The following is a 19,996-nucleotide window of genomic DNA, read 5'->3' as shown; positions in this document are numbered from 1 at the left end:
TGAATGTAATTCAATTAAGATCTTATGAGCACACTGTAAGGTGGAAAAGAGAAAGCACGTATATGATATTTGATTGAAAAACATTCAATGCATTAAGACTAAATCATGTGTGAGTGTTCACCAAATGTCCTTGTAAAACATCTAAAAAGCTATGTTACAAAAGATGGATACAATATCTGTAATTTGCAGAGATTTAATAGTTTGTATGTGATTATTGTTGAGACCCAGTGAATGTTTTGATTGTGCATTGGGGAATTTGATGGTCGAGTTTGATGTGGATTTCCCATGGGCTCAAACAATCAGCTTCACCTCCACAGGGTAATGGTCACTGACAGCCAATGCCTGAGAAATAAATTATACACTTATTAGTAGTATACTCCTTTAATTAATAAATGAATAAATAATTGCATTAACGTTTAAGGTAAGAATACTAATATAAAGCACGTGTGGTATGGAACAAGGACTTTTTCTAGGATAAAGTGGCAAGTGAGGGCCCCCAATTTTTATTTTTATTTTTATTTTTTTAATAGCTGTAGATAAAAAAGGCATTGGGTTTGTCTATGCATTTGCCTCATGCTGCCATCTGATGGTTAGCACAATTTAATATAAGTGTTGTTTTGACAAATGCGTCTCCAAGACACTTAAGACTCCTGGGAGCTGTTTTCATTTGGGGGAAATTGCATTACTGTATGTTTACTTGAAGTGAGTTCAGACTAAATCATGTGCATCTAAATACCCTAACATCAAGATGTTGAGGTATGCTTTCCTCATCCAGTGTTGTTCCTTCACCCCACTCACCACCAGTAATTTGAAGGTGTGCTCTTTCAGTGTACCCCTGCATGAAATTGCTCACATATTTGCAATGTGATCATATCCACTCGCCTCCACAACCATATTTACCATACTGAAGCTGAGATTCAGATCCACCATGAAGTCGTACACCTCAGCACTGTGCTGCACTACTCCCTTCTTTGTGTCGTCAGTCACCACAATCCTTAAAACACATAAGTTTGGGACTACTCAGGCACAAGATCTGTTTCAAATGTTCTACTTTGGCTATTATTAATAATAATAATAATGTGCAGTTTAAATTGTGAAATATTAATATATTGATATATATTGTGTAAAATGTATTTAAATGTATGAAATAGATTGGATTTCAATTCTACATCCTATTTCTATGACGTTGCGTATATAGCGTGTGCCGACACAGAATTTGTGTCTATCTACCTGTCATATGCACAATCGGTGTGTGACACTGTGGTGTCGGCTTCATTAGGGATCAACCAATGGAAGCTCTTGTCTGTAAAGAGGCGGATCTGCGTCCACTCTGACTCCATGACATAGTTGCAGTCTGTGTTGAAGTCACCGAGAAGAATGATGTCCTGCAGGTCCAATGCATGAGTGTTACTCATTTACTTTCATACAGTATAAATAATGAATTGTTTCTTACGCAATCAAATTATATTCACATTGGTGTTCCATCTGGTACGGACATCAGTCACCACATCGTAGAGCTCGTCTACCTCCTGCAAGGCAAAGTCTGGCGAAGTGTGTTGTGGGATCAGAACGAAGTTCCTCACAACTAGAAACAAGAAGACCATCAGTAAGAGACAGTATGACAAAGTTAATGCCAATATTAATTCCAATTATTTTATAGTGTGGGGAATCAATAGTTAATTAATATACAATACAGTGTTCCAAAGAATGAGTCCACCATTTAATGATCTTTTTCACAGCAGTCATTTGGACTTAAAACCACAGAAATTGTACAGATGCACATTAACATTACTCATACACAACAGGCGGCAGTATGGCATTGTGAATAAATCTTCAAAAAATATACTTTAATCTGTTTATTGCATCCCAGTTCAACTTTGCTGTCAAACTAAAGAATATGTGAAGTGTGCATTATGTTTGCGTTGCGTGAAAATCAAGTAAAAAAAAAAAAAAGCTTGGCTACCAAAAATTCATAATTTGAATGGCGGAGATTGGAGTGCTGAAAGTGTTGTAATTGTACACCTAAAGCTTGCAAGCATTGTTTAAACGGCTTTCAGGCTTAAGTGACAAAACGACAAGTGCACTTTGTGACATTTGTAACTGTCCTAATGGAGTCTATAGGAGGGTAATAAGAGAAGACGTGTACGCTTGTAAACTTCCGTTTACTCTTCCCAATTTCCAGACAGCAAATTAAGATCCAAACGGACACAAAAGAAGCTAACATTAAAAATTTATTGTCTAACACATTTATTTGGTCAATATCCCGAAACCGAGGGAACAGACAGAAGCATCACGAAGCTTGCCAGACGTACGTGTAACGAAACTAATGGAGTGACGGTCATTTAAGAACCTACTTCTAGCCCCAATTGAAGAAAGATCCTACCCGTCTCTTCCTTCGCGTCCCGGTGTCCCTCCTCAGTCCAACCCCCAGAAAAGTGCACACATTCAGCCAAATATTAAGCACTTAAATAAGCTTAACTGTAGTGTCCGGCAGAGGGCAGTCAGTAACGACACGCTATGCATGTTAGATATAGATTAAATAAAAAACATCAAATTTCCAACGAAATGGTCCAAATCAGAGCTTCTCCCTTTAGACTACTGCGGTCAGACTTTATTAGTTTTCAATAGAGATCCTGACGTCACGTGACTTTCTTTGACCACGCCCCCCACGCGGCAGGAAAGTATTGGCGCAGCGTTAATGGGCTACAATGATGAGGAGGGTAAAAACTAGAGTTTATCCGGTCAACTTTCCGCCCAAGAGCATTGACAATCACTTTGATGAAAATGCCATGATATACATGCGCGAGGTGAACATGTTGGATTGCCGATAAAGTGTCAGGAGGCTGTTGTTTTTTAAATTTGGCGATGCAGTGGTTCCTCTTTTGGTAGCCTGGAGCATGCTCAATCCTTTTTTTTACCTCTTCTCGCTGTGGCAGCTGGTCCACAACAGCTGTCAATCGTTAAAGTGTGCCGTTTGCCGTTTTCTCAAAATGGCAGAGGCGTTTTCTATGCTGTGTGACGTCAACATCCGGATCTCTATGAAAAGTTGGTCGCAGGCTACTAGCAGGCCTATCCATAATGCACCATGCTGTCAAGATGCACACTTCGCTGAGAAGGGTCTTGCAAAGGGGGCGGGGTGTTACTTTCTGCAACCTGCAATCAGATAGAGTTGGACTTTGCTTATGTCGACCACAGTGGGGAAAAGCCGCGCTGATGAAAATGTGCTCGCAGGTTTACACGCGTCAGGCTTTGAAAGTGTAGGGGACGAATTTTGGTCTTTATGAAACTGACCAAGTCCCCAGTGCCATCTGCGCCCATGCCCGTGCAGCTGTGTTTTTTGTTGTTGTAGGGATGTTGGATCGTCTTTATTTTTTTTGCATAGTAGCTTTTAGTTGTTACTTTTTTTTGGTGTCCAGCTCCTTTCTTGCTTCGTCCATCTACCTTAGTTCAACATTGCTGATGAGCTTCAGGTGTGTTGGAGAAGAGAAACATCCAAAACCTGCAGGACTCCGGCCCTGAGTTTGGACACCATTGCTTTAAGGTGTACAGTTATGCAAACACTTTCAGCACTCCAATCTCTGCCATTCAAATGATGGCCATTTTGGTAGCCATGCTTTTTTTTTAAACTAGATTTTCACGCATGCGCAAACGTAATGTACACTTTGCTTATTAAATGTTGCATCTTTTAAAACAGTGGTTCTCAACCGCGGTCCTCGAGTACCCCTATCCAGTCCGTTTTCCATGTCTCCCACAGCTGTATTGGCTAGGGAGACATGGAAAACAGCCTGGATAGGGGTACTCGAGGACTGGGGTTGAGAACCAGTGTTTTAAACATAATTTTGCCTCAGATTCCACTAGCTTCTCTATTCTCTGTGCAAAATGACTAATATTACCGCAGTACTGTACACTGTATACGCTACAATGAATGAACCTTCATAAATAATGTTGCTTTCATTTAATATTATCCTCCAGTCCCTACCAGTGTCATTTGAGGAGAACATGACGACAAAGGGCTCTCTTATAAAAGTGTCGTTCCCACACGGCTCACAACCGTCGTCATAAGTGTAACTTTTGGCCACTGACACGGTCTCCTCCCTGGAAAGAAACATGTTAATGTTGATGATATACTACAGTAAGCTACATAAGGTCACACTCACAATAATACATACTGTAAGAAACAAGATGCTTTTGTCACTCTAATTGTTTGTGTGCGTGCGTGTGTGTGTACACATGTGTAATTTTCATCTTTGTCAATTTAATTCATACATGAGCTTCTGGGGTTTATTTTAAATTTATTAATGTTGATATTACAGCACAGCTGTACAGAAGAAAGGCCAAACAGATGTTTGGGAGTTTGCATTACATTACAATACGCAATGCCCCCCCCCCCCCCCCCCCACACACACACAGGGGTGTACCACACCTACTGCCCGAAGCCAGCTGGGATAGGTTCCAGCACTCCCGCGACCCTTGGGAGGAATTAGCGGTTTAGGAAATGGATGGATGGATAAAAATAAAAATAAACAAAGCAATTTTGGAAACAAAAATTAACAAACTCGCTCTAATAACTAGGAGTAATTGTAACTGTATTATAAAATGTATTAAAAACAAAATAAAAACTAACCATGCATATTTGTCTATATGCAAGTATTATAACGCTGGTGTGTACCTGTATAGAAAGAGATAGCGTTCCTTGTAGGAACTACGACCCAAAGGCTCGCTGACAATATGCTTGTACCTAAATTGTGGAGAACCTCTGAAAAAACAAACAGTATGAATTAGTGAGCATTTATAACGTACTTTCATACTGTTCTGTTGATATCATAAAATGAATCGCTATGAACAACACTACATAACGTTTTATATTTATCCTAACCTGTTGACATGCTGCATGAGTTTTTTGGTGGCTGAGAGGTCATTGTCTCGGACCTCCTGGATCAGAATGATGTCGTAGCGGTGGACGATCTGCAACAGTTATAGTGTTTGCTGTTGATCACAATGGTCAATGAAATGAAGAACAATTTATGTAATCCATGTCCTAGAAATACATCTGACTACATCTGTCAATGAACAAGGTCAAGCAGGGTATCTTCTAACCTTTCTTGCCTATTGCTTGTTGTCTCCACAAGCTGACTAGTAAAGTAGGCCATTATGCTTCACTTCAACAGCAAATTGAACTTTTTCTTTGTGAGGATCTTGATAAAGGTGCAGATACAAGAATTTATTGTCTCCAATTGTTACCATAGCATCAATGGAACACACTCCTCCCTCCATATGGTCATCATCCTTCACAAATCCATTAGTACAGTACAGTAAGACCTTGTATCTGACCTTGGTGATGATGTCCATCAAGGTTGTGTTGGAGGCTTTCTTGTCACCAAAAGACTTGATGTTGAAGGCTCCCAACAGCAAAGATGTAGACAGATGCAGCAGGGCCAAAAAAAGACCCAAACGGTACACCAAACTCATCCTGGGGGTCATATTGATAAGAAAAAAAATTGATATTGTTAGAAGAACATCTTTTTCTTCCGCGTGTTCGTTGTTTTTCGGGTAGAGAGAATGTTGATTTTCTGAAGACTGGAGATCGGTGAACAGTTCCTTCGAAGGTTTTATTTTACAGAATATTCCGGTCACTTATGAATGACAGACAAATGGCTGCTTCTCATCACAAGTGCCCCGATTCAGAGGACTTACAACATTCTTATACTATCTTGAAGGGCGGTACCACCACCCCCTTTCCCCCAAGCCCCCAGCCCCCCCCCCCCTTCTTATAGATTAAATGTAGCTATGCATTGTAAAAGGAAGGCAATGAATGTGCAGATATTGCTTCTTTTTCACTGAAGTTTAAAGGAAGTTTTTTTTTTTACTTTATGATAGGTGAAATATTACACTTACTGGATAATGTATTACTCAGGTGAGAACAAAGTTACCTTAAAAGTGTGGTCAAAGGCTTTCTGAAATTTACACTGTGATAAGAATTAAATATTAATTCAGTGTTTGTCAACCTTGGGATGGAGATATTTTAGATTTGAAAAAATCTCAATACACACCAACAAAAATGTCCCAAAAACTGGATGCGCACTGGATAGCTATATAATTACTGTAATCTAGTGGAGGAGTTGTTAAATTGTTTAGTCTGCCACAGTTCAATGGAATTATAAGTGAAATGTAAAATGTTCCCACTGGTTAATTTTTGGATGGTCCTGCTTCCAACTTTGTAGGAAGCATTTTGAGAAGCCCTGACCCTGTTCTAGCATGACTGTGCCTCAAAGCACAAAGCGATGTACAAGTGATGGTTCGGTGAGTTTGATCTGGAGGAACTTAAAGGCCTAGATACACCAATCCGACGTCAGGAGCCGGACATCATTGGGCCGACGGCATGCACCGTCTGATCAGTGCATAAATTACTGTCCTAAAGTAACCAAATTCAACATGTTGAATCGTCGTTGGGCGTCAGGACATTTGATCACTATGATTGGCTGTTAGCTAGCGAATCAGCACACGGGGCAAGAAGAGGAAGTGACGAACGCGGATAAACAGTACTGATGAAAAGCCTGGACAATTTTTTTTCACTTATTTTGCACATCGTCACCCTGCTGTACCCTCCACATTTGAACGTACAATGTCTGTCTAGACAGAAGATCGGGAAGATGACTTTGTCTCCTTGGTTCAAGAGAGACCGGCATTGTATTATATTACCGTTAAAAGGTTTGCCAACAAGGGTATGAAAGCCAAACTGAAATACAATAGTGTGCAAAAAGCACAGTGGGAGGACATTGTGGGAGAAAAAGTAACTGGTATGCCTGTTTACGTTTTTATATCCCGCCCCCGTAAAGAGGTTTCTGGTTGCCTTTAGGAATAATGACTACCGCCGCCGATGGACAAGCAATATGGAAGAAGGATGGATGGATTTACATTGACTTTCTTGTAAAACAAGTTGCGGTGAGAGAAAAGCTGCAGGACATGAAACCTGAAAGACTGGTAATGTTAGTTTAGTGTATGCAGAAACAAGGGCCCAAAAATAGCAGAGCCAAATAAGAGCGACCAAAACAATAGTTTATTTTACTAAGGGAGCACGTAGGACGTGAGGAAGACAAAAAATACAGGGATTGAAAAACAAGTCAGCAAAAGTTTAATGAAAGGATCTAATGAATGCGGGTAAGGTAAACTAAGGTGGATGGGCAAAGCAAGAGGAGCTCGTAAAAATAGCTACTATGCACAAAAAAAAGATGATTAAAAAACTCTAAACACTACCAAAAAAAAACAGCTGCACAAGACATACAATTGAGCAAAGAAGAGGCAGGACCTAAGTAGGCTAGATATTAACTAATGAGAAAAGTTAACCTGTCACTACTTAGGTGGAACAAATCGAGACACAAGAGTACAACAAAGTGGCAGTAGGCAGTTACATAATGAGGCAGTCTGGCAATGACAAGAAAAACGATATTTGACGCCCTGCTCCTCTCTCTCCTGCGCTTATGAACCTAATTAATGATAATGACAATCAGGAGTGCACTAGAGACTCTACCCATCTACTTGCCTCAGTGATTAAAAGAAAAAAATTAACAGATCTACATACAACAGGGAGCACTACATAACCTCCCACTCAACGGACACCCCCTGGCAACCCATCTGGTTTTAAGGGATGAAGAGAGTGTAAATCTCGGATGAGAGACAAATCCAGGATCCAAGAGAAGGGGACCCAAGAATGCTCCTCAGGAACTTAACCCTCCCAGTCAACCAGGTACTGCACACCACTACCCCTCCTTTTGGAGTCCAAGATAGACCTCACAGTATAGGCTGGCTCACCATCAATCACACGAGGAGGAGGAAAAGGCACCGGCGAGGGACACAGCGGGCTGGAGACGACAGGCTTGAGCAGAGAAACGTGGAAAACGGGATGCACCTTGAGAGACGGAGGAAGCAGGAGCCTGAGAATCGCAGGATTAATCACAGTCTCAACCTTGAAAGGCCTGATAAATCTAGGATCCAACTTCCTGGACACCCCAGCCAGGCGCAAGTCCTGTGTTGAAAGCCAAACCTCCTGGCCAAGACGATAGACAGGAGCCGGAACCTGATGCTGATCTCCCAGCTGCCGACGGGACAGGGCAGCACGTGGATCCCGCCAAACACAATGGCCCTGACAAAGATGCAACTGGACAGAAGGAACTGACCCTTAAGCCGACTTGAAAGGCGACATAACTGTGGTCGAACAGACAAGTGAGTTGTGGGCGTACTCCACCCAAGGAAGGTGGAGTAGACCAGGAAGAAGGGTGATGGTGACAGACAGCGCATAGCAGCTTCCAGGCCCTGGTTGGCCCACCCACAATGAAAATCAGACTAAAGGCTAAAAGAGGCATCCAAGCCTTTTCAGAATGCCCTCCAGATATAGGAAATGAACCGTGGTGCCCAGTCGGAAACCAAATCACAGGGGATGCCATTGAGGCGGAAAACGTCTTTAATTAGAAGATCAACAGACTCCAAGGCTGAAGGTAATGTGGGAAGTGCTCTGAAATGCGCGTTTGTCACGTTTCTGGCGAGCATCTCGCTACCTCGCCCAGTTTGTCGGCATTGACTGAATTGAACTTTTGGCGCCATCACGTCAGCGACAGCCAATCAGTGTCGAGATAGTCCACATCACCAAATACGCCACAGATAAAACACAGGAAGCGGTGTTGTGCAGAACGTGTAGCATAGCAATGGAGGAGTTTGCAGACACCCGTAGCTGTACGATACGGCAAGCTACGTGTACCGGGACCAGGCCAAAAAGGAGATTGCTTGGAGGAAGAAGCGTGGAGGTTAGCTTATCTGGTGAGTTTGTTTGTTTAATTGTCGAAGTGTGAAGCAAGCTAGCAATGCTACAATAAAGTAAGCACCACCTTCCGAAGCAGAAATCTCTCCTCTTCTACAGTTGCGGCGCGGAGCAAAACAAGTCTCATTGAGAACCCCGCGAACAAACACGCGAGAGACCAGCGTAGCGTCGCAATATTTTCAGTTCACTCTGAACGTAGCATTAGACTCGTGTACCCGCTTAAGTACCTCGGATCGTAGAACGAACAACTTGTTCTCCAGACATCCTTCCGGGATCTACGTCTCCCTAGCAGCATTGGCTACCCTTTTTCCACTGCCCACTGAAGATCTCTGACAACTGTGACCACAGGTATGATAATCTGTGGTTCCTGATCCTTGGGATCAGGGTTGTGGATCCTGGACAGCGTGTTGGGCTTAAAGTTCTGCGAACCAGATTGGTAAGAACTAGTCAAGAACAAAACGAGTGACGAACAGGGCCCAACGTGCCTGATGGGAATTACGTATTTTCGCCGCATGGATGTAGGAGTTGTTCTCATGGTCGGTGAAAATCTGGAATGGCATTTTAGCACCCTCAGGCTAGTCCCTCCATTCCTCCAGGGCGAGAACGGCAGCCAGGAGCTCTCTATTCACAACATCATAGTTTTCTATCTGCTGGACTGAGGCGATGCAACAATGAAGAGCAGGGGTGCAGTTTGTGATCGACCGCGGATCTCTGGGACAGGATCACACCCACTCCTGAATCCGATGCGTTAACCTCAACAACAAATGGGAAGTCAGGATTAGGGTCAAGAAGAACTGGAGACTTGGCAAACAATTGTTTCAAAGAAGCAAAAGCTGATCCATGTTCTGGGGTCCAGACAAATTGTAACTTGGTGGATATAAGACTTGACAGAGGTTCCACCTTGCAGCTGTAATTGCATATAAAACTCCTATAAGAATAGGCAAATCCAAGGAACTCCTGCAAGTGTTTCCTTGATGCAGGCGTAGGCCACTCAACCACAGCCTGTATCTTGACTGCAAAAGCTTTTGGGTGGCATTTCTCTACAATGAACCCCAGAAACTATACTGAATCAAAGAGGAATTCCCACTTCTCTGCTTTTACAAAAAGACTGTTCTCTAACAGTCTCTGAAGAATGACCGCGGTCCAGATCCGGACCCCAAGACCCTTTCATCCGGACCTCCAAGAATATGTACTGGGGGTGAAATATATTCACTTTTACTGATTTTTTAATAGGCGTGCACAAGGGCAGCTATGCTATGCTTTAACCGGGGTCCTTTGACAAGCTCGCAAACTTTTGTTTTTCGGGGTACACGCATTCTCACGACAAACGTGATGAAGTATGGCGTTGTCTAAAGTCAGAAAACACACGACCAACTGGTCCTTAACTTCTGATCTTACCTAGCTACATATTATTATTATTATTATTATTATTATTATTATTATTATTATTATTATTATTATTATTATTATTATTATTATCTATTTATATTTTTACCCTTTATGTGAAGGTGCAGCTGCAATCATGTGCCTGATATAAAAAATAAAAAAATAAAGGTAAATGGACTGCTTTTCATATCACGTTTTATCTAGACCATATGGTGTCCTTACAGTGCCTCACATCCACCCATTCACACAAACATTGAGACATGGTCATCTGGTGTGAGGATCAAACCCACAACCTCACAGATGGGAGCCAACTTCTCTACCACTGAGCCATGCCGCACCATGTGAACGAATGGTGGTAAGGTAAACTAAGGTGGATGGGTGATGCAAAAGTAGCTGTTCGCCAAAACAACAACTAAAAGCTAATATTAAAAAAAAATAATAATAATAAAGATGATACAAAAAACCCTAAACACTACACAACAAAACACTAAAACAGCCGAATGGGCAATGTTGGGGAATCCAGGTTCAGGAAGTAAAAACTCTGGAATAGTTTGGCTTTCACCACCAGTACTTCTACTCAACAGGTGGAGACGAGCTCGATTACCTGCCATTTAAGTAGAAGCAATTTGTGGCAGGGTTTGCGCACGGGATACACAATTGCGCAAAGAGATAAAAGCTAACTTAGGCCTGCACTAGGTTAGTTAGCCTTGATTGTAACTACAAAGTACTTATGGACACAAGAGTACAACAAAGTGGCAGTAGGTAGGTATACATACACGAGGCAGTCTGGCAATGACAAAGGTTGTGTCTGAATGTCCACCCTTATCCCTTAACTACATTCCCTGTACTGTACAGACCCACACTATAATTACCTAATATATAGTGCCCTCATTCTGTTTGGCGATTCAAACAGCCAGCATCTGACGCACCGATGCATAACATCATCAACTATTTATAGTGAATTAATTTTTTTTAGACTGTATTTTCTTTCCTTTGTTTTATATATTTTCAATTAAAACAAATTAATTATTTTAGTAGTAATGTATCACTTTGATGCTGGCGCTCGCGCCTTTTTGTTTTCTTGCTCGCAATTCATTATGGTTGGTCTATATTAGTAGGTTAAGTGACCATCGATGTTCACTACTTTTCCAGGTGCATTGTGGGTACCTTTGAATGCACTACATATTTTTCTTTTGGACATTTAGACACCTCTACAAAATGTGTGACCCTGTAAGTGTGTTTCCAAGAAGGTTTTCAAAGGTAGAAGCAAGTTTTTGCTCTTTCAATACCGCTTGAGTCGTTTGTTCTACAGTCAATCAGCACATGTCGACCAGTTTCATACTGGCCACACATATCACATTTGCCAGTCGGGTGCCTACCTATCCTATGAAGGGCGAAATGCAAATCAGAATGACCTACCCTAAGACGAGTAAAAAATTGTGTCTTCCTGTTTATTTCCACACCAACCTGTGCCTGTATTTTATAGAAATGTCTTCCAGTGTCGGTGTTGTCTCAGTACTCCTGCCAAAGTTCAAGCAACTTCCTTTTTATTAGTACTTTGTATTCAGCCTTACATAATTGAGCAACCAGTGAAATTGTATCCAGTTTGACCGCCTGCTTATCAAGAATGCCAGCAGTCTCTCACTTCCCTCCACCCCTACATGTGCTGGAACCCAAATAAAACCCACACTCAAATCTCTATTCCTAATCCTACCCAAATGTTCATGTATCTTGTTAATTAAATCCCAGCGACATGACTCAGCTGTTGCTATGCTTGTGAGTGCTGCCAGAGTATCTGAAGCAACCAGTCTATTATCTACATTATGTGTCTGGACTCAGCCTCTAATATTGCCAAAATTTCAACTGAAAAAAACTGACAAATGATCCGGCAACCTATGCTTAGTGAAAACCTGATAGTCCGGAACGTAAACAGCTGCCCTACTGCGCTTGGAGTCCGTATCCTTGAAGCTATCTGGTAAATATAATCAACTTATCAGATGCTAATGCTGTTCATAGTTTTTAGCATTTTGCTGTCCTTTTCCACCAGTTGACACAAATTGGTATTGTTGACAGTCTTCTGCTCAGATTTAATTATAACTGTTTTGATTTTAGTTATATCTGTTTAGATTTAGACATAACTGCTTTAATTTCCTCAGCAAAGCTTGATGAGTGTAATAATGTGACGGAACGTTTGAAGATTCTTCCTTCCTTTTCCCACGTAATTAGCCATCTGTTTTGGGGGAGAAAATGTGTTGAAAATGATTCCTTTGTAAAGTTTTATGTGCTGCAAAGGTGCCATTTTCGTCTGAGACCTACTATATTTCCACATCATTCTGCCATCTGTCAATGTGTATTGAGTACTGTCTGTCTTGGAATAGGGGTGGGGCTTAAGGGCAGCACTGGTGAGAAAGGAGAAAGGGGAGAGGGGAGGAGTTTTAGGGGGACCGCTATGCTGAAAGTATAAGACTGCAAGTAGGAGGGATCAGCACACTGGCAAGGGGAACTGCAGCGTTTTGTCTGTAACTTATCTGTGTCCAGAAATTTCTGTAAAACAAATCCTTCGAAGGACCTGTTCACCGATCTCCAGTCTGTATTCAGAAAATCAACATTCTCATTATCCGGAATAGGACGAACACGCGGAAAACTTAAGGATCGTTTTCTAACAGTATCAACTAATGGCTGAATAAAAGAAGTTCTGAGTTTATCACTGCAGTGCTCTAAACCAAATTTGTCAACCCAAAGCTTTCTGACCAACAATTAGCAACCCACCCAAAACTGGAGAAGCACACCTTTTCATGCTCCCAACAGTCTTCCAAAACTGTTTTAGCTGGATGACTACTCCTGTGTCCTTGCAGATGTGCCCAACAAGCTATCATTAATCCCAGTCTACATGTTCAGTGGTTGTTCTCCTACCTCGACCTGCAAGGCTGACACTGGACGCATATTAAAGGCACCAATGCAAGTTCTCAAGGCTCGTGCCTGTTCCACATCTTATTTATTAAGATGGCAATCCGCTGCCGACATGTAGGCGGCACTTTCGTAATCCATAGCCGATCTCATTAGGGCCCAATATATCTTCAATAATGATGCTCTTGAGGCTCCCTAGGTATTCTCAGTAGCATGCAGTAAGACAACGAAAATAGGTGAAGAAGAATTCACTCACATTATCAAGATGAGTCAAGAAAAGAGGGTATATTTGTCCTAAAAAAATATTTTTTTAATCAATAAACACAGTTTGAAATGAACACGGGCTGGATTAAAATGATTTTTAAGCCTTGCTGTACCCTGTTAATCATGATAAAATAAAATATTTGGATCATACAGAGCACACAGTAGCTACCTGATCCTCATAGGAAGCGTGTGGATGAGAAGGCCTCTTATCGGCGTGAATCCTCACTGGAACTTCTGAACGGAAATTCGGATTGTGTTTGTCTTTATTTGACCACAGGTGCATGTGACTACATCATGTTGGCCACGAGCAAAGGTAGGCGGGGTATTGAGGATAGGGTACAGGGTGGTAGCCATGTTGGAGGTGACCACATGGCAATGAAGGTTGTTCACAAGTAAATGACTAATGTTTACTTTTGATTCATGAACAAATCTTAAAATTGCAAACAAAAAACTTCAATACTGACTTAAAAAAAAGAAATCATTACCAATAAAAAAATATTATGTATCCTACTGTTGAATTCATTATCGTCTCAAGTATAAAATTGTTTGAATATGCTTGATAAATGTCTTTTCTCATGACCTTTGTGTAACTGTCACTGTATCTGTAACTGTATTATCATACAGATGAAAAATAAAATGTGATTCCTCTTCCTTCAATACATTTGTAAAAGTTTAGTGGCAGGCCAAGCACTGGGAAAGCAACAGATGCCATAAATATAGGAGATAAGCAGGTTTATTTAAGGTCTTGTTTCTAGCCAAGGGCTATGGCTTTGAAAACAGGGAGTAATGGTTCCAATTCCGCTACGAAAAAAAAGTGGCAAATAGTTGTTGTAGAAATGCTTGTATGCTTCTGGACAAGGTAATCAAAGTACCCTTGAGCAAAGCACCGTACACCTAGAAAGTCACTTCTTCTATACTATCATGTATTGCTTTTTGTGCCATATTTGTATTACCTGCAGCTAATACTGTACAAAACATGCTGTTTGTCTCACTATTTATTAACATTCTACTATTTCACACTGTATATACAGTAGGAATGTATTTTTTTTACTTATATTCCATTACCATTTAAATCTCATCACTCTGCACTTTCTTCTTTCTTTGGATTTCTGGTAATATTGTTGAATCTAATCTACTCTACAGAAAATTGTGCCCAAAAAACCCACCTAAATATAGAACAGTTGGACCTTGCATTGTAAAGTTTAGATAAAGTCAAATTAAGGTCACCTGTAAAGATTATAGTGTATTTTAGGTTGATCCTGGACTTGAAAGCCAAATAACTAACTTTTTTGTGAGCATATAAGAGCTGCATAGAGGGAAATGCTTTAAATTGCAAATATGCAGCGAATATTGCAATTACATTAAACAAAAAGCTTAAAATTTAAATAAAAATAAATAAAAACGCAAATGTTGAAAAGAAAAAACAATGTATTGTCTGTAGTACTGTGATGATGATAGCAATACATTAAGTGGCCAGTAGGTGGAAGTACAAAAAACAAACCCTGCCATCACGGGGAAAAAACACGTTTTTGAGTGACGTCAGTTGCGTCAACTGCCGTAAACAGGAAAAAAACATCCGGTAGCGAGCTTTGGCCAGGTTAGCTTAGGTTAGCTTAGGTTAGCTTCGGTCTAGCATCCACTACAGTAATGAGAATTAAGAGTGGACGTGTGGTCTGTCATGTTGCATCCAAAGTAGGGATCCGCCCGGTTTATAACAAAACAATATAAACCTCCTTGACTTTCCTTCGGTGTGAGGGTTGAAATAAGGTATGACCACGTTAGCCTAGCCTAAAGGTTAGCTTAGCTGTCATTAACTGACTTGTAGCAGCGGCAAGCTGTTCTTCTTTCTTAGATGATTGTAACATGTTTGTTTTATTTATTTATTGATCACTGAAATGGTGACGTCTGTGTTCCGATCTGTGCATTTTAACAAAATGGTGAAATCTGTGTTACTGTCTCTAAGGTGTGTGGTCAAGTTGTGCAGGCATTTTTCCCTAGGTCTGCAGTAATGTGGAATTAGTTCGTGATTTTGCAAAGCTTTATGACGAAAATTACACCGAAAAATTCCAGGTTCTGACATTCTGCACTCTAGTCCTTATTTTGTTGTCTGACTTCTCAATTCGTAATCCCCAACATGCTTCTTGCGCCACATACAGTCTAGATTTCCTAACACTGTTCTTGCTGTCAACTGCATTTTATTTTCTGTTCTATTGTCTGCAGAGCAATTTGAGGATCAAGCTGTTAGTTCTGTACTTGGTAATCTGTATATGTAGTCGCTGTGTTGATCAGAAGTGCAATGTATTTTGCATTTTATTGAACTGAAAGCAATGTTACTGCAGGATAAATGAATGATCCTTTAGTATTTGAGGGTATCTTCTGGTGACGTTGCCATATCTATTTTGTATCATTTGTCAACAAAACATGGCTGGTGCACTTTATATTGATTTGTTCTCTTATTAAACCAAGAGTAAAATAATCTGTATGGTTTATTTTGAGTCGTGACAGTGACTCATTCAATCCCATCCCCTGTCTCCAGGTGTGAATGAGTGACGTGGTGCCTCCCACAGCTCTCAGTGAAGTCCAGCTACGGTTCCTGTGTCACGATGACATAGACAGCGTGAAACTGCTTTGTGGTGACTGGTTCCCAATTGAGTAAGAGCATTTATACTTAATGAACCTATTTAAACATTTCATGTTGGCATCTTAAATTATTCTGGGTTTGATTGCTGAATACTATCTTGTTTTGATCTGTGACCTGACCCCAGGTACCCAGACTCATGGTACCAGGACATCACCTCGAACAAGAAGTTCTTCTCTCTCGCTGCCACCTTCAGAGGAGGCATTGTGGGAATGATTGTGGCCGAGATTAAAGGTCGGACCAAAGTACATAAAGAGGTAAGATGTTCAAATAAATTATATATATATATTATATATATATTATATATATATATACTTTTTTTAAGCAGTTTGTTCACTTTCAATTCATTCTTTGCAATACGGAACGAAAGCAGGCAAGTTTCAGTCGGCCAATCAAGACACCTATGTGTTGAGCTAATATCTCATGCAGTTCAGTTGTATTTTATTTTCCTATATTTAAGCACAGTGCTAATCTGCGGTCAGACCGAACGCAATCTGGGCAATTCTGAGGTTTTGAAGCAATTTCATAAATAGTCAATGCAGTTTGTGCGGATAGGCGTGAATGTATGCCAAAGTTGGGGTTTTATATTGTAGTTTTTATTTCTGTACAAGTTCAAAACACATTGATTAAAAAATGTCTTTATTAAAAACAAACAAAAAAATGTTTTGGTGGGGGTGTTGGAATGGCTTAATTGCATTTCAGTTCATTTCTATGTAGAAAATTGATTTGATATGTAATATAACCCAATTGAGTTATGAGTGTGGTCACAGAGAAAATTGAACTCCTACTGTAAGTCAAGGTACCACTACTGCACATTGAATATTACAGTAATGTAAATGCAGATGTTATTTAGTTTTTTATTTATTGTGTGTCAGGATGGAGATGTTCTTGCATCCAGTTTCCCTGTGGACACACAGGTAGCCTACATCCTTAGCCTGGGAGTGGTTAAAGAGTTCAGGAAACATGGCATAGGTACTGTTTACTTGACACAATATCGCTACAAAATCTTCATCTGCATCTAAATCCCAAAATTATTTTGACACTGATTGATCTTTCTCTGCCCGGGGTCTCCATTCACTTCAGGCTCCTTACTGCTGGACAGTCTGAAGGAGCACATTTCGACGACAGCCCAGGACCACTGCAAGGCAATCTACCTGCATGTTCTCACCACCAACAACACTGCCATCCACTTCTATGAGAACAGGGACTTCAAGCAACACCACTACCTGCCCTACTACTACTCCATACGTGGCGTCCTGAAAGATGGATTCACATATGTGCTCTACATCAACGGGGGCCATCCACCTTGGACAATATTATATCCTTTTGTCGACTACCCATTTTGAAAATCATATTGGTCCGTATATTTTTCTTTAACCAAGTGTTGCACTGATTATATCCATCACATTGGTTCAACTCTAGCCAACCTGAGCCCCTGCTCCATCCCACAGAGGTTGTATCGACAGGCCCAGTCTCTGCTGCGATCTTTGCTGCCATGGTCCAACATCGCATCCAAGACTGGCATACAATACAGCCGAACAATGTGACTCAACATTGCAGGTTTGGATCTCATTGCGCATCACCGCTGTCGTTATTTCTATTTCTCACTTGCTAATGTTTTCTCTCCCTGTTCCCTGCAGGAGGCCCAAGTGTTCTGTTTCTCATCAGTCTTCCCCAATGCAGTTGTACATTTACACCTTCAGCATGCTGTGTAGGACACAGATTCTGGGTTCAACCTGATTCAGTGCATGCTTGACACACACAAGAGCTGGGTCTGTAGCTCTGTGCACACTGCTGAACATGCACTGCATTGTTGAAAAGTGCAATGTTGTGTTTACACTGACAGTACGGAGCAATTGCGAAGGAAATGTTTGGCAACAGTTCTTCTATCCCGTTCCAGGATTGCGATAGTTGTGTTTGTTTTGTCTTTTCATACCAAAACTGTGCCGTATGGGACCTATCTCTGAAAACAGGTGGCAATAGCAGAGGTGTTTGTTTTGGTGTGGAAGGGATTGTAAATGCACTGTAGTGGAATAGAGTCCAATGATTCAAACCCCACCTATGCTCCATCCAATTCATTAGTTTGTTTGTCTACATTTGGTATATTATATATACTAAAGAAATAGATTTCATATCCATTATAGTGTACAGTGTGTCTTATATTGCTGCTGCCCATTTTGAAATACGCACCCTTTCTCTTTTTGACTGGATATAATTTGAGTCCATATCAAATTGTGACATAGGGACCCAAGAACAAATTGTGACTCTAACAATGCTTATAAGCCCTGCAGTGTAGGATAGTAATTTTTGGGAACAATTAAGTGCAAATTGTCAATTATTTTAGTATCACCGACGTGTTAAATGATAATCCCTTTTGAAAACTGATGAAATTTATTTTCTTTGTGCAATAATTAAATGTACTGTACTATATTTGTGACATTAGCTTCAGCACAGACAAACACATTTTGGCTTATTACTACAGTTGGAACACGCTACAACACTGTTTACAGGCTTTTCGCATAAGCATAAGAGTACTGTTTTAAAGCATGGATATTGAGTTGTTTTTCAAAACTACCCATGTAGTATAATCCGTACAAAAAGGGCACAGTTGCTCAGGTCCTTGTTTTAAAAGTTTTCAAATAACTGGATGCAGTCTGTCGCTTCCTGTCTGTAAAGTTGCTGCTAATGTAAATGAATGACCACTCATTTGTCATATTTAAAAATTTGATTTTAACATCTGCTTGATGGGCATATACTGTATAAGTGATGCTCCCAAAATAGAAATATTTGTTACATGTTTGTTTGTGTGTGTGTGCGCGCGTGTGCGTGCGTACGTATAAAGTGCCAAATGTTGGTCTAATTACATTCATTCAATATTTTTTTTCTGTTACACTGTACTTTCTCCACTTTGATTGCATTTTATCACACATTCTATGTAACAGTGACTGTGAAACGTGTTGTTCAAAGGTGTGAATTTCAAAAGAATATTTCAGACAAGTTTGTATGCAATACAATTAACTTGGATTGTAACATTTATTTGACTTTTTTTTTTTTTATCTTTTTTTAACATCGCTGATCAGCACTAAATTTGATGTTTTAATTTCTATTTTGAAATGATTGTGAGTTTTGGAACATTTAAAAAAAATGAAAACATTAACTAATTTTTACAATGCTTGTCCTCATTAGGATGAGCTGGAGTCCATCCCATTGACTTTTAGCAAGAGACAAAACAACCTAAATTGGTCCACAACCACCCATGCTCGCATCCACTCCTATATGGATAGTTTAGGGTCTTCAGTTAACATGAATGTTTTAGTAATTTGGGATTAAACCAGAGTTCCTTCAGAATACCCTGAGTTTAATGAGGCGGACATGCTAACCACTCTTTCGCAAATTGTAAATTTCCACTTCATGTCACGACTAAAATGGTGTTTTTGCTCTTGAGCTGTTTTATTAGTCTACAATTCAGCATTTTTCTATTTGGCAAAGGTGTTTAATTTTTAATAGCGGTGTACAAAGGCACATCCTGATAAAAGTTGTTACAAATTTAAATATTTGGTAGGGATGTTTTTTAATTTTTTTATTATAATTTTTTTGTTTGTTTACAATTTATTTCCATTCACATTGGCTTAGCACTTTCACTTTTACTTTAGCAACCGTAGGACGTGTTACAGTCACATTTTCCTTGCCACTAGGGGCCAGTGCTGCATTGTATCACGCAAAACAACTTTCACTTTAAAAACAGTTTTCACTTCAGTTATCTATTTATCACCACTTTGCCTTTAAATTGTAGGTCCAGGAATGGCATAGCTCAGTCATTCCCAACCAGGATAGTGCAGAAAATTATCCAGTTTCACCTAATTTTTCTTAAAATGATCCATCAATCACAAATATATTTGTTCTGTGTCTATGAAGTACAGTATATGTGATGGATAAAACATTACATGATAGAAAGAACTTGTGTCTCCAGCTGTTGCCTTTCATGCAAC

The 19,996-nt window shown here is 40.3% G+C and overlaps 2 protein-coding genes across 2 annotated transcripts; one reads left to right on the top strand and one right to left on the bottom strand.

The window, feature by feature from the left end:
* Window positions 1–179: 179 nt before the first annotated feature.
* dnase1 (deoxyribonuclease I) lies at window positions 180–13,632 on the bottom strand. Its single transcript, XM_086069095.1, has 9 exons — window positions 13,539–13,632; window positions 5,332–5,470; window positions 4,877–4,965; window positions 4,670–4,756; window positions 3,980–4,095; window positions 1,473–1,585; window positions 1,231–1,385; window positions 901–994; window positions 180–342 (listed from the first exon to the last, which is right to left on the bottom strand). Exons 1-9 carry the CDS (start codon window positions 13,547–13,549, stop codon window positions 292–294), a joined length of 855 nt encoding a protein of 284 aa, XP_085925221.1. The 5' UTR covers window positions 13,550–13,632; the 3' UTR covers window positions 180–291.
* A 1,297-nt stretch (window positions 13,633–14,929) lies between these two features.
* On the top strand, window positions 14,930–18,876 carry naa60 (N-alpha-acetyltransferase 60, NatF catalytic subunit). Its single transcript, XM_086069071.1, has 7 exons — window positions 14,930–15,136; window positions 15,906–16,021; window positions 16,135–16,264; window positions 16,883–16,979; window positions 17,091–17,325; window positions 17,398–17,567; window positions 17,648–18,876. Exons 2-6 carry the CDS (start codon window positions 15,912–15,914, stop codon window positions 17,552–17,554), a joined length of 729 nt encoding a protein of 242 aa, XP_085925197.1. The 5' UTR covers window positions 14,930–15,136; window positions 15,906–15,911; the 3' UTR covers window positions 17,555–17,567; window positions 17,648–18,876.
* Window positions 18,877–19,996: the final 1,120 nt, after the last annotated feature.

This window comes from Leptonotus elevatus, chromosome 1 (genome assembly GCF_054856555.1).
Source record: "Leptonotus elevatus isolate MCC_2025b chromosome 1, RoL_Lele_1.0, whole genome shotgun sequence".
NCBI classification, from domain to species: Eukaryota; Metazoa; Chordata; class Actinopteri; order Syngnathiformes; family Syngnathidae; genus Leptonotus; species Leptonotus elevatus.
This window is presented reverse-complemented; position numbering and strand designations above follow the sequence as displayed.